Genomic DNA, 22,591 nt, shown 5'->3' on the forward strand with positions numbered 1-22,591 from the left:
ACAGATGCAACTGCAAGCTCAGTGTGTGCGTGTGTGTGTGTGCCTGCGTGCATGTGTGCGTCAGTTTCAACCCATTATTTAATTTTTATTATTATTATTATGGAAAAATGCCCACCCCATTAGGCCGACTACGTAGCAGGAAACTACATCGCGACTATTTTTCTGGCCGTTTTGGTTTCCCCTCTCCATGTGGAACGTATCCTCAGCGATTTGCTGGGGAAAAACTTGCCGACGCGCGTGTTTTTGTGCTCGTTCTCTTTCGATGCCAAGGGATGGTGCGAAAACCCGGGCGAACAGGAAAGTCGTAATTGGCGTAAAGGAAGTATGCCGAAGTGATACACCTCGATTGTTCTACGATCTTTGTATATCAAGGAGGAGCTGAGTTTAGTCCGGGTTGTTAGCGGAAGTCACAGAGAGTTTTCTTGGGATTTGTATGTTTTTGCTCTGCTGAACCCAAAAAAAATTTAAAATAAATGACAGAGGGCTTGTTATTAACGATTGAAATTAATACGATTTGCTTAGGCGATAAACACATGCACTTCCGAAGCATTTTGTCCAATCATCTGTGAGCCAAATATTTTAGGGTAATGTTGGAAGACGAGTTTGAAATGAAGAAAATTTACAACATGGACAGAGAAAATCATGAACCGCGGTCCGCATAATTGCCCCCGAGGTGTAAGAAATTAAGTGTTCTAATTAGTGTTAATTTGTCAACTTCATAGTGCATTTTAAGACAGCTTCCATTGGGGGGAAAGTGTCCGTTTTTCAATTTTCATTTTTTGTACTTACAATAGTAAAATCATGTAAAAATGCGAAGGGAATCCTCCCAATATTTGGATTTGTTTGTTTTGTCTTGATCGTTACGAGAAGCAACAACTTCCGAGCGCACAACAAGTGAAATTCCGAGTTGGGGCTCACCTTGATGAGCGTTAATGAAGCCCGCGCATGCGCACACGCTGCCGGCGGTGGACTCACTTGGGGTTGGAGCTGTTCCAGTAGACCGAGTGCCTGTCAAAGATGATCTTCTCCTCGGCCCGCACGCACATCCAGGAGAGCGCGCTCAGGATCAGCACCTCCATGGCTCCGCTGCGCTTGATTGCCATCACCTTCTTCTTCTTCTGCAGCTTTTTTTTTTTTTTAAGGGCTTCTTCTTCTTCTCTCTTGTCGTCTTGGCGGCTCCTCGGATGCTCCCTCAGCGACGACTCTTCAAGTCATCCTGGAAAGTTGAGACGGTCTCGCTGGGGGGGGGGGGGGGGCACAAAAAAAAAAGTGGGAGAAGAAGAGGAGGAAGAAGTGCGCGCTGCTCATGGGGTACTCACACGGGGGTCTCGTGCTGCTGTTGCTGAGGGGGGGCTTCGTCTACGTCCCTGCCAAACTTGTCTCTCAGCATCACGCGTCAAAAAGAAGAGTGATGCTTTTGTTGTTGTTGTTGTCGTCCCCTTCCTTCCTTTCTTTCCTTCTTTCTTTCTTCAATCTCCACAAGAGCGGCGACGGCGATGCGTTCAGGTGCACGCTGGGAAAAGCATGCTCCGATACATCCACCGAATGTGCGTCCAAACTCCAAGCATCCTGCCCACGCACGTACAATCCACGACGTCCGATCACGCTCCCCGCGCCGCGCAGCCTTCCGCACTTCTCCTGCTCCGCGCGCGCGCGTGCGTGCGTGTGCGAGGCTCTCTTCCTCCGGCAACACATCCACGCCCACCTCCCCACCCGCCGCGTGCCGCGAGAGAGGAGGGCGCCTGAGCGCCACGCCCCCTCACGGCTGACTGCCTGCACTGCAACGCAGGGGCACTTGATTAGGTACAGCCGCGATGGTTACCACAGAACCGGAAATGGACCGAATTGCGCAATTGGAAAGGGAAAAGGGGCGGAGCTCATTTGGGGGCCCGAGGCAAACCGCATCCATATGTGACTCATTGAAATGAATGGCTTCCGGCCTGCCCCCCCCCCCCAAAAAAAAAAAATTACACTCTACAACAACAACACTGGCATTGTGCTTCTGAAGTTCAACGGAGGTGTACTCAATGTCGTGTCGACATTCAGCCGTCTTGCGCTCCGGCGCCACTCCCCATCGCCGAAGATGTTTTTTTTTTTTTAAGACGCACTTAAAGCTCCCCGTAAAGTTCAGCCCGTTTAAACGCTGAGGCGAAGATGGATGGCGAGGGAGAGCGGTGGCGCCTGACGCATGGATGGAGCGCGGCCCTTGGTGTCCAACTCGGGGGGCCCAAAAAGGGCGGCGCAACGCAACCGGGTGTAAAAATGTGGGCTGCCGTAAAAGCAGAAAAGCAGACACTGAGAGCCAAAACACCTCGTCGCCAGTGCGCTGATATACGGCCCCGCTAAAAGCTCTCCATCACTTTTATGGCTCATTCCACAGTTGGAGGACATTTCAGTCACCGACATTTTTGGGAAATTAGACCCTTCACTTGATAATTATTGATATGGTTTCAAGAAAAAAACGGGTAACCATCATATCATTTGATCCGTTCGGCTAAACCATCACTGGTACAACTATTAATGAGAAATTTGTCATAGCATAGATTTGACTGTGTTTGGCACAACCCTCTTGCAGGTACTCACAAACCTGGAAGATTTCAAAAATATTGCTGGAAAAAGCCTTTTCGAAATGAACCGTTACATTTTATTGGAACAATAATATGCTAGTAATACTCCAATTAAAGTAATGGAAGGTTGCAAATGAAACAAAGCTGAGCAATTACATCGACGACGCCATTCCCGCTGAGGCATGTTCAGCTCACTTTTTTTGAGAGACAACTTCACAGCATAATTACTACTATTTACTACTATGTCTGCGATGAAAACAAGTACTGCCTGTAACAAACAAACAAAATCATGCAAAAAACTAATAACTTGTACGACAGCTAAAATTACATTTTGTCTCAGGACAATTATATTGTACCCAATATATACGTTTCTCTATCTTGTGCGTGGATTATTTGAAATTTCTTGGAGGCGGGGGACAAAAAAAAAAAAGAAAAGAAAAAGAAAAAATGTCCTCCAATTCTGGATTGATACTTAGCGATATGGAGAACTCCCCTGCTGACAAGATGACGAAAAAGCAAAATGACGTTGGGTATTTGTGCGACTTTGTGCCCTACTTCTTCAAGTAGCCTAAGCTTTTTCGGATAAAGGCGCACACACATAGCCGAAGCGTAACCCAAATACAGCCGCATGTCGTCCGCCCGCGGGGATGAATTATTCAACATCTGTCTGAGAGGCCTGCATATGTAAACAGGTGGACAGTCTCCTGGTTGGCTGCTCTGCTTTTTTTTTTTTTGGGGGGGGGGGGGGGGTTGTAAGGAAAGAGGTGGGCAAAACAAGAGGGGCCATTTCAGTCCTCAAGGACAAGTGGGTTTGTCTATGAGTAGAACCACACACACACAAAAAAAGTCTCAAGAAGCCGTGCTTGAAAAAACAATTTCGGTTAAGAGCAGCCATTAGAGGGTCATTTTGATTTCCGGGGGTCCAACGTATAAAGCCTTTTTGTTTTTTTTAAATTCCGCCCCTTAACTCACTTAGCAACATGACATTTAGTAATCACGCCGAGCACGAGCAGGCCCGCAAAAAGCCTCGAGATGTCATGCCTATAAAGAAACGGGATGTCTGCCATTTTGGTTTGACGTGGCCCTTTTAGGGACCCTTTTTGCCGTTTCCCGGAGTTCTTCAAAAGTGAATTTGTCATACAGATTTTGTCCTATTGCTACCAAATTTGAATCACGTATACCAACTTGACGGAGGGCGAGCTTGTGAAACATCTTCATTTTTTATTTCTTTGCACGTGTGCAGAGCATGGGAGCAAAGTTTGAAAGTGTTTCGCCATCCGACACAAAAGTTGGCTTAAATGTCCTGACGCTCTCGACTGGCAGAAATGCACAGATTCAATAACTCCAGTGTGCATAAAGCCCGCGGTCGGCCCCTGCATTAAGTGGTGCCATGCAGCCACCGTGAAGCAAAAAAAGACAAGTTTGCTCCTCTGCTGTCACGCTGACATTGAGTCTAAATCACATAAGCTGTGCAGCCTTAACGGTATTTGGGGGGGATTCAGATGTGGCGGGATGACTGGTTTAACTGTGGGCCGCAGAGCGACTGTCTCCTTTAAAAAAAAAAAAAACATCCCTGGTGGAATACAAAGTACTGTCTTCCACTGGCGCAGTGGAAGTACCAAGGGGGGGGGGGGGGGGGGGGAACAAGTACGGCCATTGACTAACAGGTAGTAGTTCTAAATCTAGACGTACGAGTAACCGGTAGCGTTGGAAAATACGTGTTTTCCACGGACAAAACCGGGTATGCCTATCTACGAGCAGGTATGAATCTAAACGCAGCGGTAGCTAGCAACCTAGCAGTCACTTCAACCAGGTGCGAGCATGTAGCGTGTCTAAGTCTGCGCTACTACCTGGTAATAACAAAGCATCCGTTTGACTACGTGCGACACAGCCGCCAGGCTCCCCCTTCTTCCTGCGATTCATCAAGTTACAAATTCAAAAAAACGGGGCGGTTGCCATTTAAAATGGGGCCCGAGCGAAGCAAGCCAGCTCGAGCATGTGTGGCCGCTTGCGTTTGCCAGTATTTGCTTGATTAGAGAGCGCCGCGTTGATGTCAATAAGTGGTGCCAGATGTGAAAAGCACCCACATGCTTTGGATTTCAAACGCACCCGATCGGGAATGCCCAGCGACGTCGTCTCCCTTATTTTGTGCTTTGAGGTACCTCAAGAAAAGTTCAATGTTTGCACAACCCAATTGAAGATAAAATGATACCAAGTTGTGTATTTTGTGCACTTGCAATTTTGGGGGAATGAGATTTTAGTTCAAAAAGCAAAGCTATGTTTGGATGATGTGGCTTTGACATTTTCCTTCAGCCCAATTATGCAATCTCTTTGCATTTCAATTTATTCCACGGAGGATTGTGCTGCTTGGAAAGGACTGCTGGTGAAAAACCAAATGCTAAGACACCGCATGTAAGCAAGCGTCAGAGGAGGACGGGGGGGAAAATGGCAAAGGGCTGGTCTTGGGTAGCATCGTGTGCTAGTGCTTAGCACTTCTGAGGTTCAGGGTTCATTCGCGCTGTTTGAGTTTTCATGTTATGTTCAGCCCTTATTAGAAACTTCAACTCTAAATAAGAGCTTCACACATTTTGGGGGAGGGGGGAAGCTATCAGTCCGTTATTGGCGGAGAAGCCCGCCAATTTGCCTTTTTTTTTTTTCATGGCGAAATATTGTTTGTACGTGTTTGAAACGCTATGAGCCCATCTCAGTTTGTGCTATGTTCATTGTTTAAACGACATAAGCAATTATCATGACTTTTGTGGGTGACCCTTGCTAGAGGTGGACATTCACTCTTCTGAGGCCCGTTACAAACAGCAGGGATCAACTGTACTCCTAAATGGGAATAGGAATTAAGAATATTTTTTTTGGGGGGGGGGGGGGGGGGGGCAGGCAACCTGGGTTTCACTAGACCATAACACATTTTCCGACATGCATTTGGGAGATTTCAAATACTTTTGCAAAATGTTGGATCTCTTCTCTTTGTCTTAAAACTGTACGCCACAGTCGTCATATGAAAACGGGAAATTGTTCTCTCATGATCTCAGTCAATACTTGCCAGAAATGACTGCAGCTACTTTTGATGCTGCTGTGAGACTCCCTGACCAGTTTTCTTCTATTTTCATATATTTTGGAGGGACGTCCAGTTCTTGGTCACGTCATTGTGCCGCAGTTTCTCCACTCGATGACTGTCATCGCTGTCCTCCATGGTTTATTGCATGCCTTAGAAATTCTTTTGTAGCCTTTATCCTGACCGCTAACCTTTGAAAATGTGGCCCGTCTGATGTTGCGGAAGCTCCCCGCAGACCATGGCCTGTGGTGCAAGATGTCAGGTGAATCCTTATCAGACACCTGGACTTCACTTGGGGTTATCAGAGGCACTTGCGCATGCTGATTCCCTTTTAACATAACGAATTTGAATTGATGGAATTGGTCAATCCTGAACATGGCTACCATCCCAGTAATGAGGGTGTACACTCTTTTGCCAACATTTTGTAAAGCTTTTAGGTGACAATAGTGGAAAACGTTTGGAACTGTATCATGGTTTTTTACATCAAAAAAACTTGTAAAGAGAGGCATGTAGACATTCAACCAGCGTAGGTATGCACTTGGTCAAATGAAACTACGATTTATGGTCATTTGTTTCGCTGATACGTCGACCGTAGTTTCTGGACCAGCGCTCCAAATTGCCTATAGTTGTGAATGGTTGTCTACATGTGGCCGGGCTAGTCTCCAGCTCAGCCCGAAGACCACTAAGGAAAAATAAGGAGTTGGATGTGCGCCCCAATCTTATAATTCTCCAATGGGGACACTCTGGATGCATTCTCATGCAAGACAGGCAGTTAAAAAATTTCCCGGCTCGTCGCGTCACGTTCTCCAGTTCACGTTTGTCCTCATCTCCGAAGACGGCGAAGAGCCGAGGTTAATCCCCGTCAACGCGCTGTCAGGGAGTTGGAACAAAAACGAAGGGAGAAGGGCCTAACGCCACAAAACCAGGAGGAGCCTCTTAAGATTTTAAGTGTCATACTCTTGACATTGTGAGAGTTGGCAGGTAAAGTCAGCCCTGTAAGGCCAAGAGAGAGCAAAACCTCCCCCTGGTGGACAACAAGAGGAATGCAGTTCAAGGACAAGCAAAACTTTAGAGCCTGAGAACACCTGCAGGCTGTGCATGTGGAACCTGGGCCTTCAGCGGGGACTCAAATCCACCTCTGAAAACTGACTGCTTAAAGAAACGGTCATACAGTGGTGCCGTGTACTTCCCAATAAGCACAACTTGTGAGTCAAACAATTCTTCACAAGGGTCTTCAAGGTATTTACTGTCATTCAGTTGGAAGTTTACTGTCAAAAAAAAAAAAAAAAACATTTTATAGCTACTAAACTTTGCCTGAGGAGCACCCCCATTACCTTAATGCTAACAGATAATCGAATAGACCATTGACAGGCTAACTGATTGCAACGCAAGTCACCTTGAAGCAAGAAAATTTTGAAAAGCTGCGGGGAACGCGTATACAAAACAACCAATACTCAGGCCTATTTTCTGTATCGTACAGCCCCCTGGTGGCCAGGGCAGGCACAGCAGAAGGAACAGCACAATGAATTGGAAGTGTTTGGAGTTACAGGCACAATCACAGAACAAATTAAGGCACTGCTGTGTTGCTTATACAGTTTAAGTAACATCAGTCTGTAGTATTGATGCTGAAGGACCTGGGCAGATCAGATTGATATCACACGGCAGCAGAGGATGAAATCTGAGGAGGGGGGGGGGGGCATACACGCACTGAAAGCAAAACAAGGCAAGAGAAACACTACGAAATGGAATAGATTTGGGAATAAATAAAATTCATAACGGAGGTAGCCACAGAAAAGGCCCTGACCGCGCAGTCTCCTCAGACCTTTTAGGACGGTCAGGTTAACCCACACAGGCTGTGTGTAAAAAGATAAGTTGGAAATGCAGCAAGACTTAAAAAAAAAAAAAAAAGTGGAAATGCAGCAAGACTTAAAAAAAAAAAAAAGAAAAAGTATAAAACGTGATGGCGGAAAATGTTACAAGATGTTAACCAGGCATCAGCTCCACAGGAAAGAAGTGAAGACAGAAACCAAATGAGGCCAGATGAAAGAAGGAACTAAGTAAAGATTTATTGAAGGCCACAGAAGATGTAAAGAGTCGAGAACAAGATGGTGGCAGGGGAGCGGGGGGGGGGGGGCATATACACACACACTTGTGTTCATACCAGTTTTAATGTCTTTGTTACAAACAGTTGTTTTTAAAGCTCCCGGATGAAGGGGTAGCCTTTTTTTTTGTTTAATAGGTCTTGTACTGGTCTTATCAAAATATACATGTTTTGAAACATAAATCCAGGCGATTGCGTGGTACAAAAACATGAATATATACAACCGTCAGCCCTGCGTCATACAACAACCCCCACACCACGTATAAAAAGGAGAAACGTAAAAGCTTTTAACGCAAACAAGAAAACCCAATGGTGCGATCATCGACACCAGTCTAAAGCCATCTCGCTTTGCAACGTCGGGGAGGGGAATGCAAGTGCACCAGATACAGTATCAATTTTCTACTCAAGTTGTGCATCTAAGGTATATCCGAAGAAAGGCAACTGAGGCCTTCGGTTTGCGTGGAATAGAAGGTGGGGGGGCGGGAGACAACGTGTGGAATAGAAGGGAAAACAATCTAATATGCGTGGAATAGAAGAGAAAACTAACTCGTGTGTGGAACAGAAGGGAAAATCTAACGTGCATCGAAGAGAAATACTAACGTGCGGAATAGAAGGGGGGAGGAAACTCAATTGCGTGGACTAGCGGAAAACAATACTACAAAACTGCAGGGTGTAGAAGGTACTTTGGTCCTCAACAACAAGAACAACCGTCTGTAGCTACATTTGTTAAACCATGCATAATCTTGTACAAAAATAGAGACGACGACACACGTACGCAGAAAAAAAACAAAAAAAACAAGTGAATGTGTGCACGCATCTGGTTCGGGACTATACAGTGGTCAAAGGCTTGTGGAGAACCAGTGTTGGAGGCACTGTGGGAATGTGACGACGTTTTAAGACTTTTGGATTGCGTGCGATGGGGTGTATAAAAAAAACAAAGTGCACTAAAGAACCTGACTGTGGCAAGTCGCCAAAGGGTAACGGGGGGGAAAAAAACGACACCTCGCCGCTGTCCTCTCACAGGTACCATTACCTGAGTTTGGTGGTCAAACTGAATGTTAGCAGTCAGGTGCGTGGGGAGGGGGGGTGGAAACTACCACCAACAATTGCAAAAAAATAAAAACACACCTGACGACGAGAAAGAAGTAAACTAAGGCAATAAAAAAAAGAAGAGAAAAAGGTCTGGACCAGGAAGTGTGTGGGCCTCAAGGGAGTGTGTTAGAACACTGCAACCTGGCCACTACACCATCAGTTACAAGACCTAAATGCTAAACATAAAAAAAAAAAAAAAAAAAAAAAAATGAAATATAGAAACGTATATATGTATAGGTGTCCACTTAAATGAATGTAAGGTTAAATGAGCCTGCGACAACACCTAAGAGCGCTACACGGCCTAGCATCGCCTATCTTGACTTACATTCTGTTTCTACATATATAGGGATATATGCACACAAATCTTTAGAAGGTAAACACTTGTGTTTTTTTTTTTTTAATAGAACGAGCCGCGATTTCCCCTGAAGCCAGAGTTACGCTTAAGGCGGGCGGCTGGGAAAGGTTTGGGGGGGGTAGTAAGGCACAAAAGACTGTCAAGTCGATAAAGATGAACGGATGGCGTACTACGGATAGTGGTGCAGATCCCTTGAAGCAAACAATAGAAGACAAAAAAGAAGTTGTTCTGTGATCTGGGAGTTTGCCTCAGTTTCCGAATGGCCGAACGAGTGCGTGTGCGGGGGAGGCACACGTCGCTAAAGGAATGCTTGAAGTGTGTCTGCTACAGATGGCGGTGGCCATTTTAAGCAATTTGGTCTTGAAGTGACAGTCATCAGCTGCCTCGACTTTAAGCTCCAATGTGTCTTTGTTGCCGTTTCACTGCAGACCGTAGCTAGTTTTTAGGTTTAGGTACCAAAAGAGCTGATATGAGATGTGGGCTGACCTGCTTTTCATTCCCAATTGCTTGTGCTTCTACCATCAACGTATCGCTTCGTTATTACACTGGGCTCTTTAAAAGTAAAAGGCTTAAAACATGCATATAGAAGGAAGCTTTGCCTAAATCACTAACCTTCCATTTTGAGACCCGAGCACCATTTTTTCAGACAAAAATAAACCAAATAGGTGTTTCTCAGATTAACATACCCGGCGTCACGTCATTTTTCTTACATATAAAAGGGGATCATAAAAAAGAAAGAAGAAAATCTGTTTTGATACCCAAACCTAACATTTAAGGGGAGACACTTTCTGCAAAGAAACAGCTGTGAAACCTGTAATTTCCACCGAGAGCGACCCGAAGAATAGGGCGCAATCTAGACGGTAAATAAGCTTCGGGAGGGGAGCTGAAGGCACTCAGATGGTGGATTTGGAGAAGGACACTCTGAGGTGGTGGTTCTCTCCCAGGTCGTGGTTGTGGAACTCAATCAGGCACTCGATGGCCTCCTCGACCGAGCCCATCTGGATCAAGGCCATCTTGCGATCGTTTCTGTTCAAGAGACGAAGAAATTAGCTTAATAGCTCACGTTAAATGAGGCGCGTGTCCACATGGTGGACTTACTGAAAGAACTTGAAGGCTTTGACTGTGGCTCCTGAGCTGGCAAAAAGCCTCTTGAGGTCTTCTTCCACCACAGCAGGCCTGAAATACAGATGCAGAGTTGCAAGCTTCCATTTCTTTATATACAATATAGTATTGTCAGTCCCCTTTTATTGTAATCTAAAAACTATTTTTAAAAAAATAATTAAATTTAAAATTTCAAAACTCACGGTATGTTGGACAGATGGAGCGTGGCGGAAGGTGGAAAGATGTTGGAGTAGTTCTTGGACCCAGGCTTTTTGAAGCGATGCAGCGGCGAGTTGCTGTAGTCCTTGGTCAGGCCCTGGTCCTCCTGGCCTTCTCGCGGCAACTGGACCGTGGTGTGCTTGGACACAGTCACGCGGATGGCCCTGCCATGCAGCCGCTGGCCGTTCAGGTGGCTAATGGCTAAGGCAACAAAGCACGTTAACTAACATCAGTTCAGCAAATCTACAGCCAATATCTTTCCGCAGAAATAGAACACTTGTGTCGTACGGACTCAGGCGTACCACAACTGATGAGATGAATATAAGTATACTGTTATAAACAGCGAAACCGTACATCATCAAAAAAGGCAAATAGTGCCAGTGTTACCTAGCTGAGCCTGGGTGCCATCGGCCATCTGGATCAGAGCATTCTCTTTCTTATTGAACAGGATCTTGACTCTCATCACGTCGCCATACACACCTGGGGGAGAGGAGCACCGTGTCATACGGGGTTGCAAGACGGTGTCGTTGTCAACAAGTGGCACACACAGACAATCACATCAGCCAACACGAGTTGAAAAAAATACTATGGAATCTTCTAGCCAATGAATGAACCTGGGCTGATTGAGGCCAAGCTAAATTCGAGCCAGTGTGGAATCAGACTAACCCAAAATATGGAGCCTTTGGTTAAGAAAGGACAGTTGTGGAATAAAAAAATAAAATTTTTAAAAGTTATGCTTTGAGGGGGCAGATTTAAAGGGGAAAAAGGAAATAAAAGTAGTAAGTTTAAGGGGTTTGCTTTAGCGTGATGTTGTTTCTTGAGTCAAACTGGGAATCTAGAAAAATATATATATTTTTTTAAAAACATGCAGGAGTAAAACTACATGCATAAACCAACACTAAAAGAACTAGAGGAAATCATCCCAGGGGTCTCTCACACCACAATTTGTTGATATATATATATATATCTTTTTTTTTTTTAAAGCTGCAGCATTTGATTTTTTTTCTGCTATGGAATAATAAAAAAAAAAAAAACTTGCTTGAAATCGCAAAAATGTAGAAGCCAATAACAGCATCAGCTTGTCTTTAGAGAAGCCACCACACACATTACCACTGAGGGGGCTGCTCTTTTGGAGATAAGTAAGAATGTGTTATAAAGCAAAACAGGTGCTCAAAAAAATGAAATGCTGCAGGTCTGAGTGGCACTCTCAGCCTCCTTGTCTCTCAAAACCCACGTCGACCAAACCAGATCTCTCTCACACACACACAAATAACCCACCCAAAAAGACACACAAACCCGCCCCCCTCCCTTGGCTGATGAGAAGCCATCAGTGATTTAAAAAAACTATTTAAAAAAAAAAAATCAAACTAAAAAAAAGCCAAAATAATGAGACGAGACATGCCCACCTTGCCAGGTAACAGTAGTAATAAAAAAGGAGATGAAAGGATGATAACGTACCGAAAAGAATAAAGAGGCAGTGTGGCGTAACGCTCTTTAGAGACAGCAGGGGGAGCAGCAGGGCCAATAGGGTGGGAGAGGGTTTGGGGAGGGGGGGGGGGGGTTGGGTCAGGGAAAAGGGTACAGGGGAAAAGAGGCGAGGAGTGGAGGACAGTGGAGTGGAGTCGGGACATGTCCGCAGGCCACAGGCAGCGAGGTCCACAGGAAGGCCACAGTACCATGGTGGAAGGAGAGAATGGAGAGAGGACAAGGAGGAGAACAGGAGCAGGAGGGGGAGTTGATGTGGTGATGAGGAGGAGGGAATGTGGACATTATGGGCAAAAAAATAAGTTGGTGGTGGTGGTGGTGGTGGGGGGGGGCGGGGGGGGGGAATTGATTGGAGAGCCAATGATGTGTTATTTGGTGGGTGGCATCCAATTTTAATGGGGTAGGCCAGGGAGAGCCAGAGGGGAAGAAAAACAGGGGAGGACAGTGGGAATAATTGGTCATGGGGCGTGCAGTGAGTTGGCAAGAGTACAGGTGGGGCGGGTTTGGGCGGGGGTTTAAAACAAAAAAAGGTGGGGGAGGTAGAGAGAAGAGAGAGAAAAGAAGTAAAAAAAAAAAACAAGGTCAGTATACACAAAGAAATGTAGTGCTTCAGACAGTAGAACTGGCTAAATTAAAATGCACTGTCACTATGGGGAACACTAGGAGAAAAAGAAGAGAAAAAAAGATTAACAATGAAATACAGAAAAAGGCAGAGACAATATGTACTTTTAAATAACACTACACCTAGAGATGACTGAATTACATTGTGTATTTAGCTGTGTAAACATATCTAAAAATATCAAATCATGTTTTTATCTTTTTTCACCTCAATGCAATGAACTAATTACGAACGATATACATGTGACAAAGAGACCTAAAAAATTATATTTAAGTAGTAAAAAGTAATATTGTCTCTCCAAACAACTCAAGAATGATTTATACAAAAAACGAAGATATGGAATGTTGTTTTTTTTTCCTTTAACAAAACAAGAAGTTAGTGTAATTGAATAAACTTAAAATTCAGTGAGCAAAGTAGCAGGTCAGAAATGCAGCAGGCTTGGTCAAACAAACAAGAAGACCTGAAAGAGAATTGCTTTCAACTAAAATGGCCATTTTTGAATTTTTGTTTTTTTAAATGATCTCCAAAAAGTGAAGGCTGCTCTCCAGCTAGTCTGACCACGTCCATGTAGGGGGCGACAGCGAGCAGCCTGTGATCTAACGCTTCACAGCTTCCCACGCCCCGTCACAAAGCCTTGTGTGTACTGACCTCCGGGTTCAGATTGCTGACCAACAGGACGTTGTGTCCGCCGGCGGCAGCGAGCCCGGCCAGGCTGAGGCGACTGGCGGCGGCGGCTGCCGCCGCCATGCTGCCATGCCCGACGCCCAGAGACGCCAAGGCGCTGGGGATGCCGGGCATCGCAAGACCTAAGGAGGAACAAACGTTAAGATTTGTAACTTTGCTAAAGAGAAGACATTTTACCTCGAGTGAAGAGACTCTGCACTGACCTGCTTGCTGGAAGGCAAAGGTTGGTGAGAATGCATGAGCGCCTCCGTACGGAGAGGCGGATATTATACCTGGAGCAGCTGTTAAAAAAGGGGGCGGGGAAACAATTTTTGTTCTACATTTATGTCAACCAATATGGTTTTAAATACATCTTACAGGGTTCCTACACATTTGAAATTTCAAAATGTTATACTCTGTAAAACGATCCATGTACCTGGTGCAGTATGTGTCAGGAAAAGCCTACTAGAACATCTGAACTTGAGTTGGGGTTCAGAGGCGGTCGCAGGTGTGTGTTGACTCCCATTTAACGAGAGTCTGAATGCGATTGGTTATTTACTGGTGCAACCACAAGTCTTATTTCCCCCCTCAAAAATATGTTTAAAAATTCTAATTGATTTGAAAAGGTTTTGAAATTATCTTGGTCTCGTTATTTTATCCCCAAAACCTGACATTTGAACAGGGGTGTGTAGACTTCCTCTATCCCTGTACTTGGAAAGGTATTTAAAAAGAAAATACTTTTCCATACTTGCATCCAAACATTTTCTTCTCATCTCACCAAACGCGGCAGTCGCCATGGCCTGGTGGTCCAAGGTGGGCTGAGCGTCAGCGGTGGGCAGATCCAGCCGAGTGTAGTCTCTGCTCTTGTCGTTGTTGTACTTGACGTTCAGGTTGGTGAGCTTGGAGAAGCTGATTCGAAGGGTGCAGCAGGCGTTGTAGATGTTCTGCCCGTCCAGACACTGAGCCATAAAAGAGTTCAATATAATTATAATGCCATGCGTCCTGTTTTTTTTCTTACTTTCCAGGCATTTGACTGAGTGAGTTTAAATATTTTACATTTTGCACTAAAATAACAATCCCATCTTAATTTATTTAGTGTACACTTCACACCCCGACTCCTCCTTTTGTATGAACGGCAACACTTGGATACACGTTCTTTATGTATCTTCTGCCATCTAGTGGAGGAGCATTTCTTCTGCCAGTCACTATACATCGCTGGCATAGATGCCCAATAAATAATCATTTTTAGACCAATTAAGTCAAATTGGGTGATTTCTCTCCCAGAAAAGTGGTGGAGAATCACTGATCTAACGGCGATGAACGAGACCTTGTTGTACAAAATCTTACTTTGGCGCTGTGGGCCATCATGGCGTCTGCATACTGGATGAGAGCCTGGAACTGGTTGTTCTTTGTGAACGTGATGATCTTCAGCACTGTGCCGAATTTGGAAAATATCTGCGGGAAAGAAGGGCGAGAATATTAAAAGCAGGTCTGTTTAAGAAATGTACACAGGGCGCCAGGTGGGAAAGCGACACTGGCGATCCTTGTACCTGGTGCAGTACGTCCAGAGTGACCGGGTAGAACAGGTTCTCCACTATGACTCTGAGAACGGGGCTTTGAGCGCCGCCGCCAGCTAGGCTGCTCGCGTCCGCCGCGATTGCCATCCCGGTGATCCCGCCGCCGCCGTGCAGAGCGTTGACCGCCTGCAGAGCGGCCTGGGCGCGCTAGTGGCAGGGCAAACGAGACGTTTCTTAGCGCACAATTAAGTCAATGCAATATTCAGGCTAAAGCAGAACCATTAAGCAGTGTGCGCCTCACCACTTGGTTGGGGGAGTTGTCCGTCTTCAGCTCTTTGTGGGTGGAGTACTGCATGTAAATGGGGTGGTTCCTGATGACGGGGGTTACAGACAAGTAGTAGCTCACCATGGTCTGGGCACACTCTTCACTGTTCAACTCCAGGAACGCCTGCAGGGCGCAACGCAGAAGCACAATTCAACAATTCAATCTCCTGTGCATCTCACACACACACAAAAAAAAAAGTACTGTTTATAGGGCGGGAAAAAAAACAGGCTCAACATCACAAACAAAATTGCTAGAAACGGAAACATGAGAGATGAACGTGCTCCTTACCATTTACCTACTGGAGACAGCGTTTATCATATTACATAAATACGAAGCCTGATATGACAGGTGAACAAACATTTTTCCATCACTCGGTCCGTACCTGGTTTTTCCCTTTCAGCATCAGCAGATTGGTGACTTTCCCAAAAGGCAAACCGAGCCCGATGACCTCAGCCTCGTTTATGTCGCAGGGCAGCTTGCGTAGGTGAACCACGCGTGACGGAACACCGGGACTGCGGACATCACCCTTGAATTTTTTGCTGTCGTTGCCATTGGCTGCGAGGGGTTGGGGGGGGAACAAGAGACAGATACAATCAGGGGAGTGAAAAGGCGTCTCTCGGCCTTCCTGAATAATGGATCAGTCGCCATGGCAACACATACAACACAAGCGCTTAAATGAGAGCAGGCAAATTATATAAAAAAATAAAAAATAAATCCTTCCATGGCAACACCCTACCCGAGTTCATGATATAGGGCCCGTTGGATAAGCAGGAAGAAAAGAGCTCGTCAGATCCTCTCTGTAGGAAAACACAAAACAAAAAGCTCACTTTAATGTGGCAACCAGTGAGTGCACGGGAGGGCAGGTGGCGTGCACGGCTCTCGAGTTACCCGACCATTGTGTGCCAAGGTAGACGTTAAGTAGTCTCTCGAAAACACTCTTTAGAAAAAGAAACACTAAACCCATACCGCCCGGTAACGATGTGATGACTTGGCTTGTCATTGGATACTATGGACAGTCTTTTTTTCCTTTTCTTTAAACCACCTGGAATTAAGCCCTTTTCATTTATGCAGATTCTCCAAGACACACTTCTGATACAACCACCGTGCATACGTTTTTAATGAAGATGGGCTTATAATTCAGATCTGATTCACTGACAACGAAGGCAGACTGCCACGAACTCATTTAGTTCGAACGTCTGGGAGGGAAAAAAAACAAAACATGGGAGTTTTGTTTATCCTAATGGTGATTGCTTCAAACTCCATGAAAAAGATAAACCCGCCTCAATTTAAAAATACGCCTTACACCTTTGAAGGAGAAAGTCCCAGGATGTCCAAACGCGGGTGATATGCGCGGTCGTCTTGCATCGTTGTCACGCTGTCCTCTCAAATTCACGCAGAACCACAGACAAGTAGAAGAGCATTTTGGTTTGTGGCTGGTAATTCACATTAAAATGATGGTGCTTTTATTATAATCAACTTATTCATGTTCCCAGGTGTGTTCAATTAAAGTGACCAAATAACTGGCTAGTTGATAATCACCACTAAACCAGAAAAAAATAAACCCAAGATCAGTTATTTTAAAGTCAATATAGATGTTTGCCAACTGAATGAGACAGCAGTGGAAAACAGGATAAACTGTGACCGTGGCACTTTAAAAACATTTGACAGCTTTCTGAAAGTCATGCAATATTAATAATACATGTGGTGTAAACTGAATCCAAACTTTAAGTGCAATATAACGTTTCACCTTGCTGGGGCGGCTCGAATTACTACACCCTCAGAAGCGCACGTGGAAACACGCTTAAGTTGATTGCATGGTAGGCCAGATTTGACAGGGAACGGCCAAATTTTAGGGATGCTCCACCCAGAGCGCGTATCTGGAATGAAGGAGCTTAAACGACAGACTTAATGTGTTGGTACAATATGCGCAGCCGGGAAAGCGCGCAGCAGCGAGTACCCTTTGCCTCGCATATATTCACGTAACTCGGTGTACGACGGTTCGAGTTTACATACGGCACCGTAGGAATGTGTGATCATATGCGGCACAAGCCACGTTCAGCTACCGCCGTTCAAACCGTTTTTCATTTGCTTTTTTTATACGAATGGCCAAGAAGTTTTTTTCATTCAAATACTGAAATTACAAACTAACCAATTCAGGTTTAGTAAACCGCTGACTGCTGACCCCGCAGTGCTTTCGCTCAGTGTCGACAACAACTGTTGTGCCTTTTAAAGTCAATAGTTACACCTTTGCAAAACACAACCTGCCACTTAACGCTCTCAACCAGGTAGAAGACGAATAGAAACACAGTGGCGCCATCTGGACTGGAAGGATCGCGGGATCCCCACCCCGCCCCCATTCAGTGTTGTTCACATGGCCTGGCGATAATGAAGTACAGCAGTCACAAGAAGTGGCTCAGTGGACTAAGCTCCACAACGGGGGCCCACAATGAATGAAGGTCCTGTTCCGGATGAGACTGGGGGCATTGTTACGTGGCAGAGCATAAACATATGGAACCCCTTAGGACTTGCTGGGATTTCGAGAGGACTCGCGGTTATTTTAAAAGGCAACCGGTCGCGCAGGTTCGCGAACATTCTTTTTAAGGCTCGTGAACCCGACCAAGCCTTCGCGTTGCATAAGGTGGGAGTTTTCCCGACACTCAATGCCTCCGCAAAGGACAAACAATCAAATTGTACACCTTCATGGTGTGTACCCGACTTTTGCTGTTAAAAATGTACAAACACACTCAAAGGATACTAAGTGTGTGTGTGGGGGGGGGGGGGGGAATAACTGTCGTTTTCTTTGGCCCAAGACGTTTTTAAAACAATCTTCCCAACACCAATGAACATTTTAACCCTTATGCTCAGCGGTAAATTGACCAATTTTAAAGTTTTTGAAAAAGTTATTTTTATCGGTAAGAAATGTGTGCTTAGCTTAAGTGTACAAATAAAATGCACATTGTAAGGCTCCTTTCACCAGATGAGACAAACTGAACCATTTTAAAGTAGCAACAAAATAGTTGTTTCAATATGAAAGTTACGCTTAGCCTAAATGTATTCAACATGTACAATGAAATTGAAATCTGCTTTGAACCATGATATGTTAGGAGTAATGCACTGAATATTGAGCGAAATTTTATTAATGGAGGAAATAATGACATCAACAATTTCGATTGAGATTTTTTTCCATTTCTGACAACATTTGGATAATTACACATAACCCCAGGTCAAGTTGACCTAGAAATATCATTGCGGCGCCTGAAAACATAACATCAGGGTTAATAACGAGAAAATTTTAATAGATTTTTTTTTGGCATCTATGACACGATTTGGAAAATGAATCATGCAGTGGGTCAAATTGACACAGGAACATTATTGCTGTTCTGGATAACAGAAAAGGGCGGTTAACAGACTTTATTACTTCTTATTTTGGCTTAACCATTCAAAGCAGTGTAAACGATAGCTGGGATCAAAACACCGTGGCCTGGTCATGAGAAACGGGAGGACGTGGCTCCGGGCTGACGAGTTGTGGGCAGACGACGTCACATCGTCACGTGACAGAAAAAAAAAGAAAAAAGAAAAACCGAGAATAGGAAGGAGCAGCAGCAAGAGCAGGCCTGCTTCTTTGCTTCTAGTTAACTCCCTCCGTGGGACTTGATGATTACATGCTTCATGGTAGTTTCCCTCCTGCTCCTCCTCTACTTCCTCATTCTAATTATAGCCACGGAGCTGGGAAGATACAATATCAACGTGTAAAAAAGTAACTCTGTGCATTTTGGAAGGACCATTGACGACCGTGTCACAATTGCATTAAACGAGCATGTACTCGCTGGCGAGATTCTCTATCGGACTGAGTCGACAGCTTACTAGGCACCTTCGGTTAATGGTGACGCAAGATTGGCTCACTTCCTGAACATGTTGTGCAGCTTTCCTCTCAAAACGGAACAGAGACTAGAAGGCATTTTGACTGCTTTGTAAAAAGTGCGCCTGGTTTTTGTTTGGTGCAACAAACAAAACTCATTTGGACTTGGGAGTAAGATAATAAAACAAGGGGGAGGCACAGGTATGTGGATGTTTTTTTTCTTCTTCATCTGCCACTGCGGTGAATGGGGGGGGGTGTCTCACCGGGCGGCTTTGTGAGGAGGGGTTGGAATGCGACCGCGGAATTCCAGACTCTCTGCCCCAGACGAATAATTACAAGATTCCAGCAAGGCAGGACGCCGTTACGGAGCATCCACTCGCAATTTTTATTTTATTTTTTTATTTTTAAACGCGCCGCACATCGAGGCATCTCATTTAAAGATTTTAAACACAAGCGCAGTATCGGTCAACAGTTGGGCTATGTTGAAAAACAGGCTCAGCGGGAATGAAAGTGGGTGTGGTTTGTACCTGACGACTTGTTCAAACAAGACACAGACCTTTGCCCTGCGGAACAATGGCCGCCAAATTGCCTAGAGTCGACCCACCTACACATTTCTGTCCCCCAGATGCTGTTACCAAGCAGCTAGGCAGATAAGGACGTGTAGAAAAGACCAATAATTGTGTTCCTTTGAAGTTTGCAGCGTACTCTTTGCACATTTGCTCACCCAAACACAGACAGGATTCTTATTTGATGCACATTATACTTGTAAGAGATTAAACAGGATTGAGAATTTATGGTTCAGGGGTTATTTTAATGGTAGAACTGAGACAATACTTTCAAGTAGCGGGCGGGGGGAGCCAAAAATGCTCCTCGGGAACATGCAGGATAAACAGGAAGCCTCATTTTCAAATAGCTGAGCAGTCAACAGGGAACTGCCGCACACGTCATGAAAGACGACTGGCGTCGCCTTTGCGACTGCGACCGCAACAAAAAGGCTTTAGACAGCACTTTTGTAATTATAGGGGGGAAACGCTTGAGTACATGGGACGAGACTTTTCCTAGCGTCAGCAACGCTTCACGTTTACGACTGTCGAAAAAAAGTACACGTAAACAATCGTCATATCTGCGGGCCGTCAGTCCGCGCATAAGTTCATCAATCCTTTATTTATATTGCACCCTCCATAGTTACACAAGCGAGAGAAAGACTTCATCAAACAGGTGATAAAACAAATCCCTCCTACCCGCCTGCAATTATCTGACCTACAGGTCCGATGTGCAAAAGCAGTTATGGTATAAAAAGCCACAGCTGATGAGAAGTGGAGATGACGCAAGAGTGTTTGGAAGGGGTACAAAGACTAAACTGATGCTTACCTTCGTGCCAACTGATATGTCATGGACACTGCTGTGGAAAGGCAAAATACAGGTGTTATCAGCAGGAAACTGACCCAAAATGGAGACTAATATCAAATTCTTAAATGGGGAGGTGAGAAATTTAATTTCCTTACTCGATTTCAGGGACGTAGCCGGATCCCAGAGGGTACAAGTCAGCATCTAGGCGGCTGTGAATTTGGAGGGGAACAAGGAAAAAAAGCAGACTTTTAGCTTTAGATCACAATGGGAGCATCTCATGAAAACACACAACCGAGAGTAGTTAAGTGAGCGCACTCCGTGCCCACTAAACACGCAACAGGGCACGGAAACCATTCCAACTGTCGAATTCAGGTGGAGGAGGAGGAAGAAGCAGGGGGAGGAAAGGTCAGCAACAACAACGAAAAATAAAACATTAAATACAAATAACCAGAGGATGCATCTGGTGGCTTTGAAGCACCTCTCGACGAACAACGCCACGCCATAAAGTGCCCTTACTGTGCTTTGATATGGCTCCCACCCCCCCGGGCGGTTTTAAAAAAAAGAAAAGAAAAAAAAGAAAAAAGTCTGTGATTCAATCAAGGCCAAACGTCGGGTGGCGAAGACATCGGTTGCTTCCAACATGGCCCTGACTCCTCGCACAAAAACATGAATGCGGAAATGAGACACGTTGCTTTAGCTCGACCTGCCTTGCCCAAAGTTACCTCGCTCGAAAGAAGAAAAAAAATAAAAAATAACCTAACACGTAACTACTGCCAAACTGTAGTACACGCTCACATGATTCAAAGAAAGCCTTTTTTACATGAAAGAAATACATTTTTTTAACAACTTGACGACGGCTAGCAAAGGCTAACAGCTATGGCTAACGGGCTAACTGTTGCATGTTTGGGTGACCGTCCGAGGAGGAGGAGGGGGAGGGAGAAAAAAAAAAAAAGTAATTTTAAGTGACAACTTTCGCGAGCGAAACGCAAAAACGCGACGAGGAGGACGCCCGGGCGGCCGTGGAAGTGAGCGCGCCGAGGATTTACGCGTGAAAACGGCGTCGGAAAAGTGGCTCCTTTTTCGACTCACCCGTCCATTGCACAAGAAAAAACTGCAGGTCTGAGGCGAAGGTAGGGCGGCAGACTTGCTTGATTTTCTTACAAAATGGCTGAACAAGCGGAGGCGAGCGCTGATTAGTCCGCTCGTCTCCGAGAGCCCGCAAGAGGCGGGGCTTAAGGGCTGCCCTGGCTGCCATTGGTAAAAACGGCCATCAATTTTAATGCAGGGGGGGGGCGGGAGGATAAAACACAAGGCCGCGGCAAATTTCCACTCATCGGCCAAAACATTAGGTACACCAGCTTGCTTTTTCGATTCATTTTCAATAAATTTTCCAAACTGGGACGGCTGTCGAGGGCCACACTGACATGCTAACCTCAACAGTTTAGCATATTAATTATTTATATAAAGCATTAAACTGTCTTGTTTTAATAAGCTTTTGAGGGAATCAATCGCAACTGTACTGTTCCGGTTGTCTAAAAGTCATCAAAATTACATAAATACTTACACATTTTACACATGATATCAATATTTAATCACCCCCCCCCCAAAAAAAATAATAAAAAAATAAATCATGTATACAATGTGCATAAAGTGACATTTTGAACACCACCCTTACTGCCAACTCACATTAGCCATCCTAGTGTTTTTTTCTCTCAAGGCATTGAATTGATCGCAAATGGACTGTTCTGGTTGTTTTACAAGATGTTTCGCCTTTCGTCCGAACAGGCTTCATCAGTTCATGCAACAAGTCGGATGAGAGGCAAAATGTCTTCTTGGACAAACACAACAGTACAGTTGCGATCGATTCAATGCCCTGAGAATGAAATGACCCGGACACATGCGAATATTCACAGGGATAGTCGGGACTCCTAAATAGATAGATAAATAGGAGAGGTTGAAAAAAATCGCTAAGTAGCGATTAGAAACTCATTGAGTGCCAGGCCTCCATGTTAACATGGATATTTGAATTCAACAGCTGTCAATGGCAGTGAATGAGTTTTAAACGGTCCCAGGTTGGCAAGACTGCAGACATTGTAGCGCTTGCTCGCTGCCTCGCTGCTTGTACAGTCCAGACTCATGCACATCAAAACAAAAGCACCGCTTTCAAAATAAAAGCACTGCATATTTGACATTTTAGAGCCTTTGTGGCCGAATGTGGCCCGCGGGCCAGAGTTTGGCTAGACGTGGTTTGGCTGATATCGTCAAATGGGT

The 22,591-nt window shown here is 45.0% G+C and overlaps 2 protein-coding genes across 5 annotated transcripts in view; both read right to left on the minus strand.

Annotated features, from left to right (window-relative positions):
- Nucleotides 1-7,661, minus strand: part of efna2a (ephrin-A2a) — a 68,132-nt gene extending 60,471 nt beyond the window's left edge. Inside the window, exons 1-2 of the mRNA XM_061795178.1 lie at nucleotides 1,320-7,661; nucleotides 976-1,238 (exon numbers count right to left, since the gene is read on the minus strand). Of these exons, the coding sequence (XP_061651162.1) occupies nucleotides 976-1,103 (128 nt within the window). The 5' untranslated portion in view covers nucleotides 1,104-1,238; nucleotides 1,320-7,661. The remainder of the gene's footprint in view (nucleotides 1-975; nucleotides 1,239-1,319) is intronic.
- Nucleotides 7,662-7,783: 122 nt separating this feature from the next.
- On the minus strand, nucleotides 7,784-21,503 carry ptbp1a (polypyrimidine tract binding protein 1a). 4 transcript variants are annotated; one of them, XM_061795171.1, is made up of 16 exons: nucleotides 21,410-21,503; nucleotides 20,476-20,529; nucleotides 20,342-20,372; nucleotides 15,848-15,908; nucleotides 15,494-15,666; nucleotides 15,088-15,234; nucleotides 14,820-14,993; nucleotides 14,617-14,724; nucleotides 14,048-14,228; nucleotides 13,494-13,571; nucleotides 13,255-13,412; nucleotides 11,961-11,994; nucleotides 10,890-10,982; nucleotides 10,487-10,703; nucleotides 10,281-10,358; nucleotides 7,784-10,208 (listed from the first exon to the last, which is right to left on the minus strand). In XM_061795171.1, the coding sequence occupies exons 1-16, from the start codon at nucleotides 21,415-21,417 to the stop codon at nucleotides 10,076-10,078; spliced, it is 1,728 nt and encodes a 575-aa protein (XP_061651155.1). In that variant the 5' UTR covers nucleotides 21,418-21,503; the 3' UTR covers nucleotides 7,784-10,075. The 4 variants fall into 4 exon arrangements, with proteins under 4 accessions (XP_061651155.1, XP_061651156.1, XP_061651159.1 ...); XM_061795172.1 differs by having other exon boundaries at nucleotides 20,342-20,369; nucleotides 21,410-21,442; XM_061795175.1 differs by lacking the exon at nucleotides 21,410-21,503 and adding an exon at nucleotides 20,837-21,395 and having other exon boundaries at nucleotides 20,342-20,369.
- Nucleotides 21,504-22,591: the final 1,088 nt, after the last annotated feature.

This window comes from Phyllopteryx taeniolatus, chromosome 13 (assembly GCF_024500385.1).
Source record: "Phyllopteryx taeniolatus isolate TA_2022b chromosome 13, UOR_Ptae_1.2, whole genome shotgun sequence".
Lineage (NCBI taxonomy): Eukaryota > Metazoa > Chordata > Actinopteri > Syngnathiformes > Syngnathidae > Phyllopteryx > Phyllopteryx taeniolatus.

What these genes read in the sequence shown, in the direction of transcription:
- ptbp1a (XM_061795171.1), bottom strand. An exon ending in ACAACTCCCCCAACCAAGTG is followed by an intron (nt 14,994 to 15,087) that starts GTGAGGCGCACA and finishes CCCTGCCACTAG; the next exon opens with CGCGCCCAGGCCGCTCTGCA. An exon ending in CATGGCGACTGCCGCGTTTG is followed by an intron (nt 13,572 to 14,047) that starts GTGAGATGAGAA and finishes CTTTTTTAACAG; the next exon opens with CTGCTCCAGGTATAATATCC.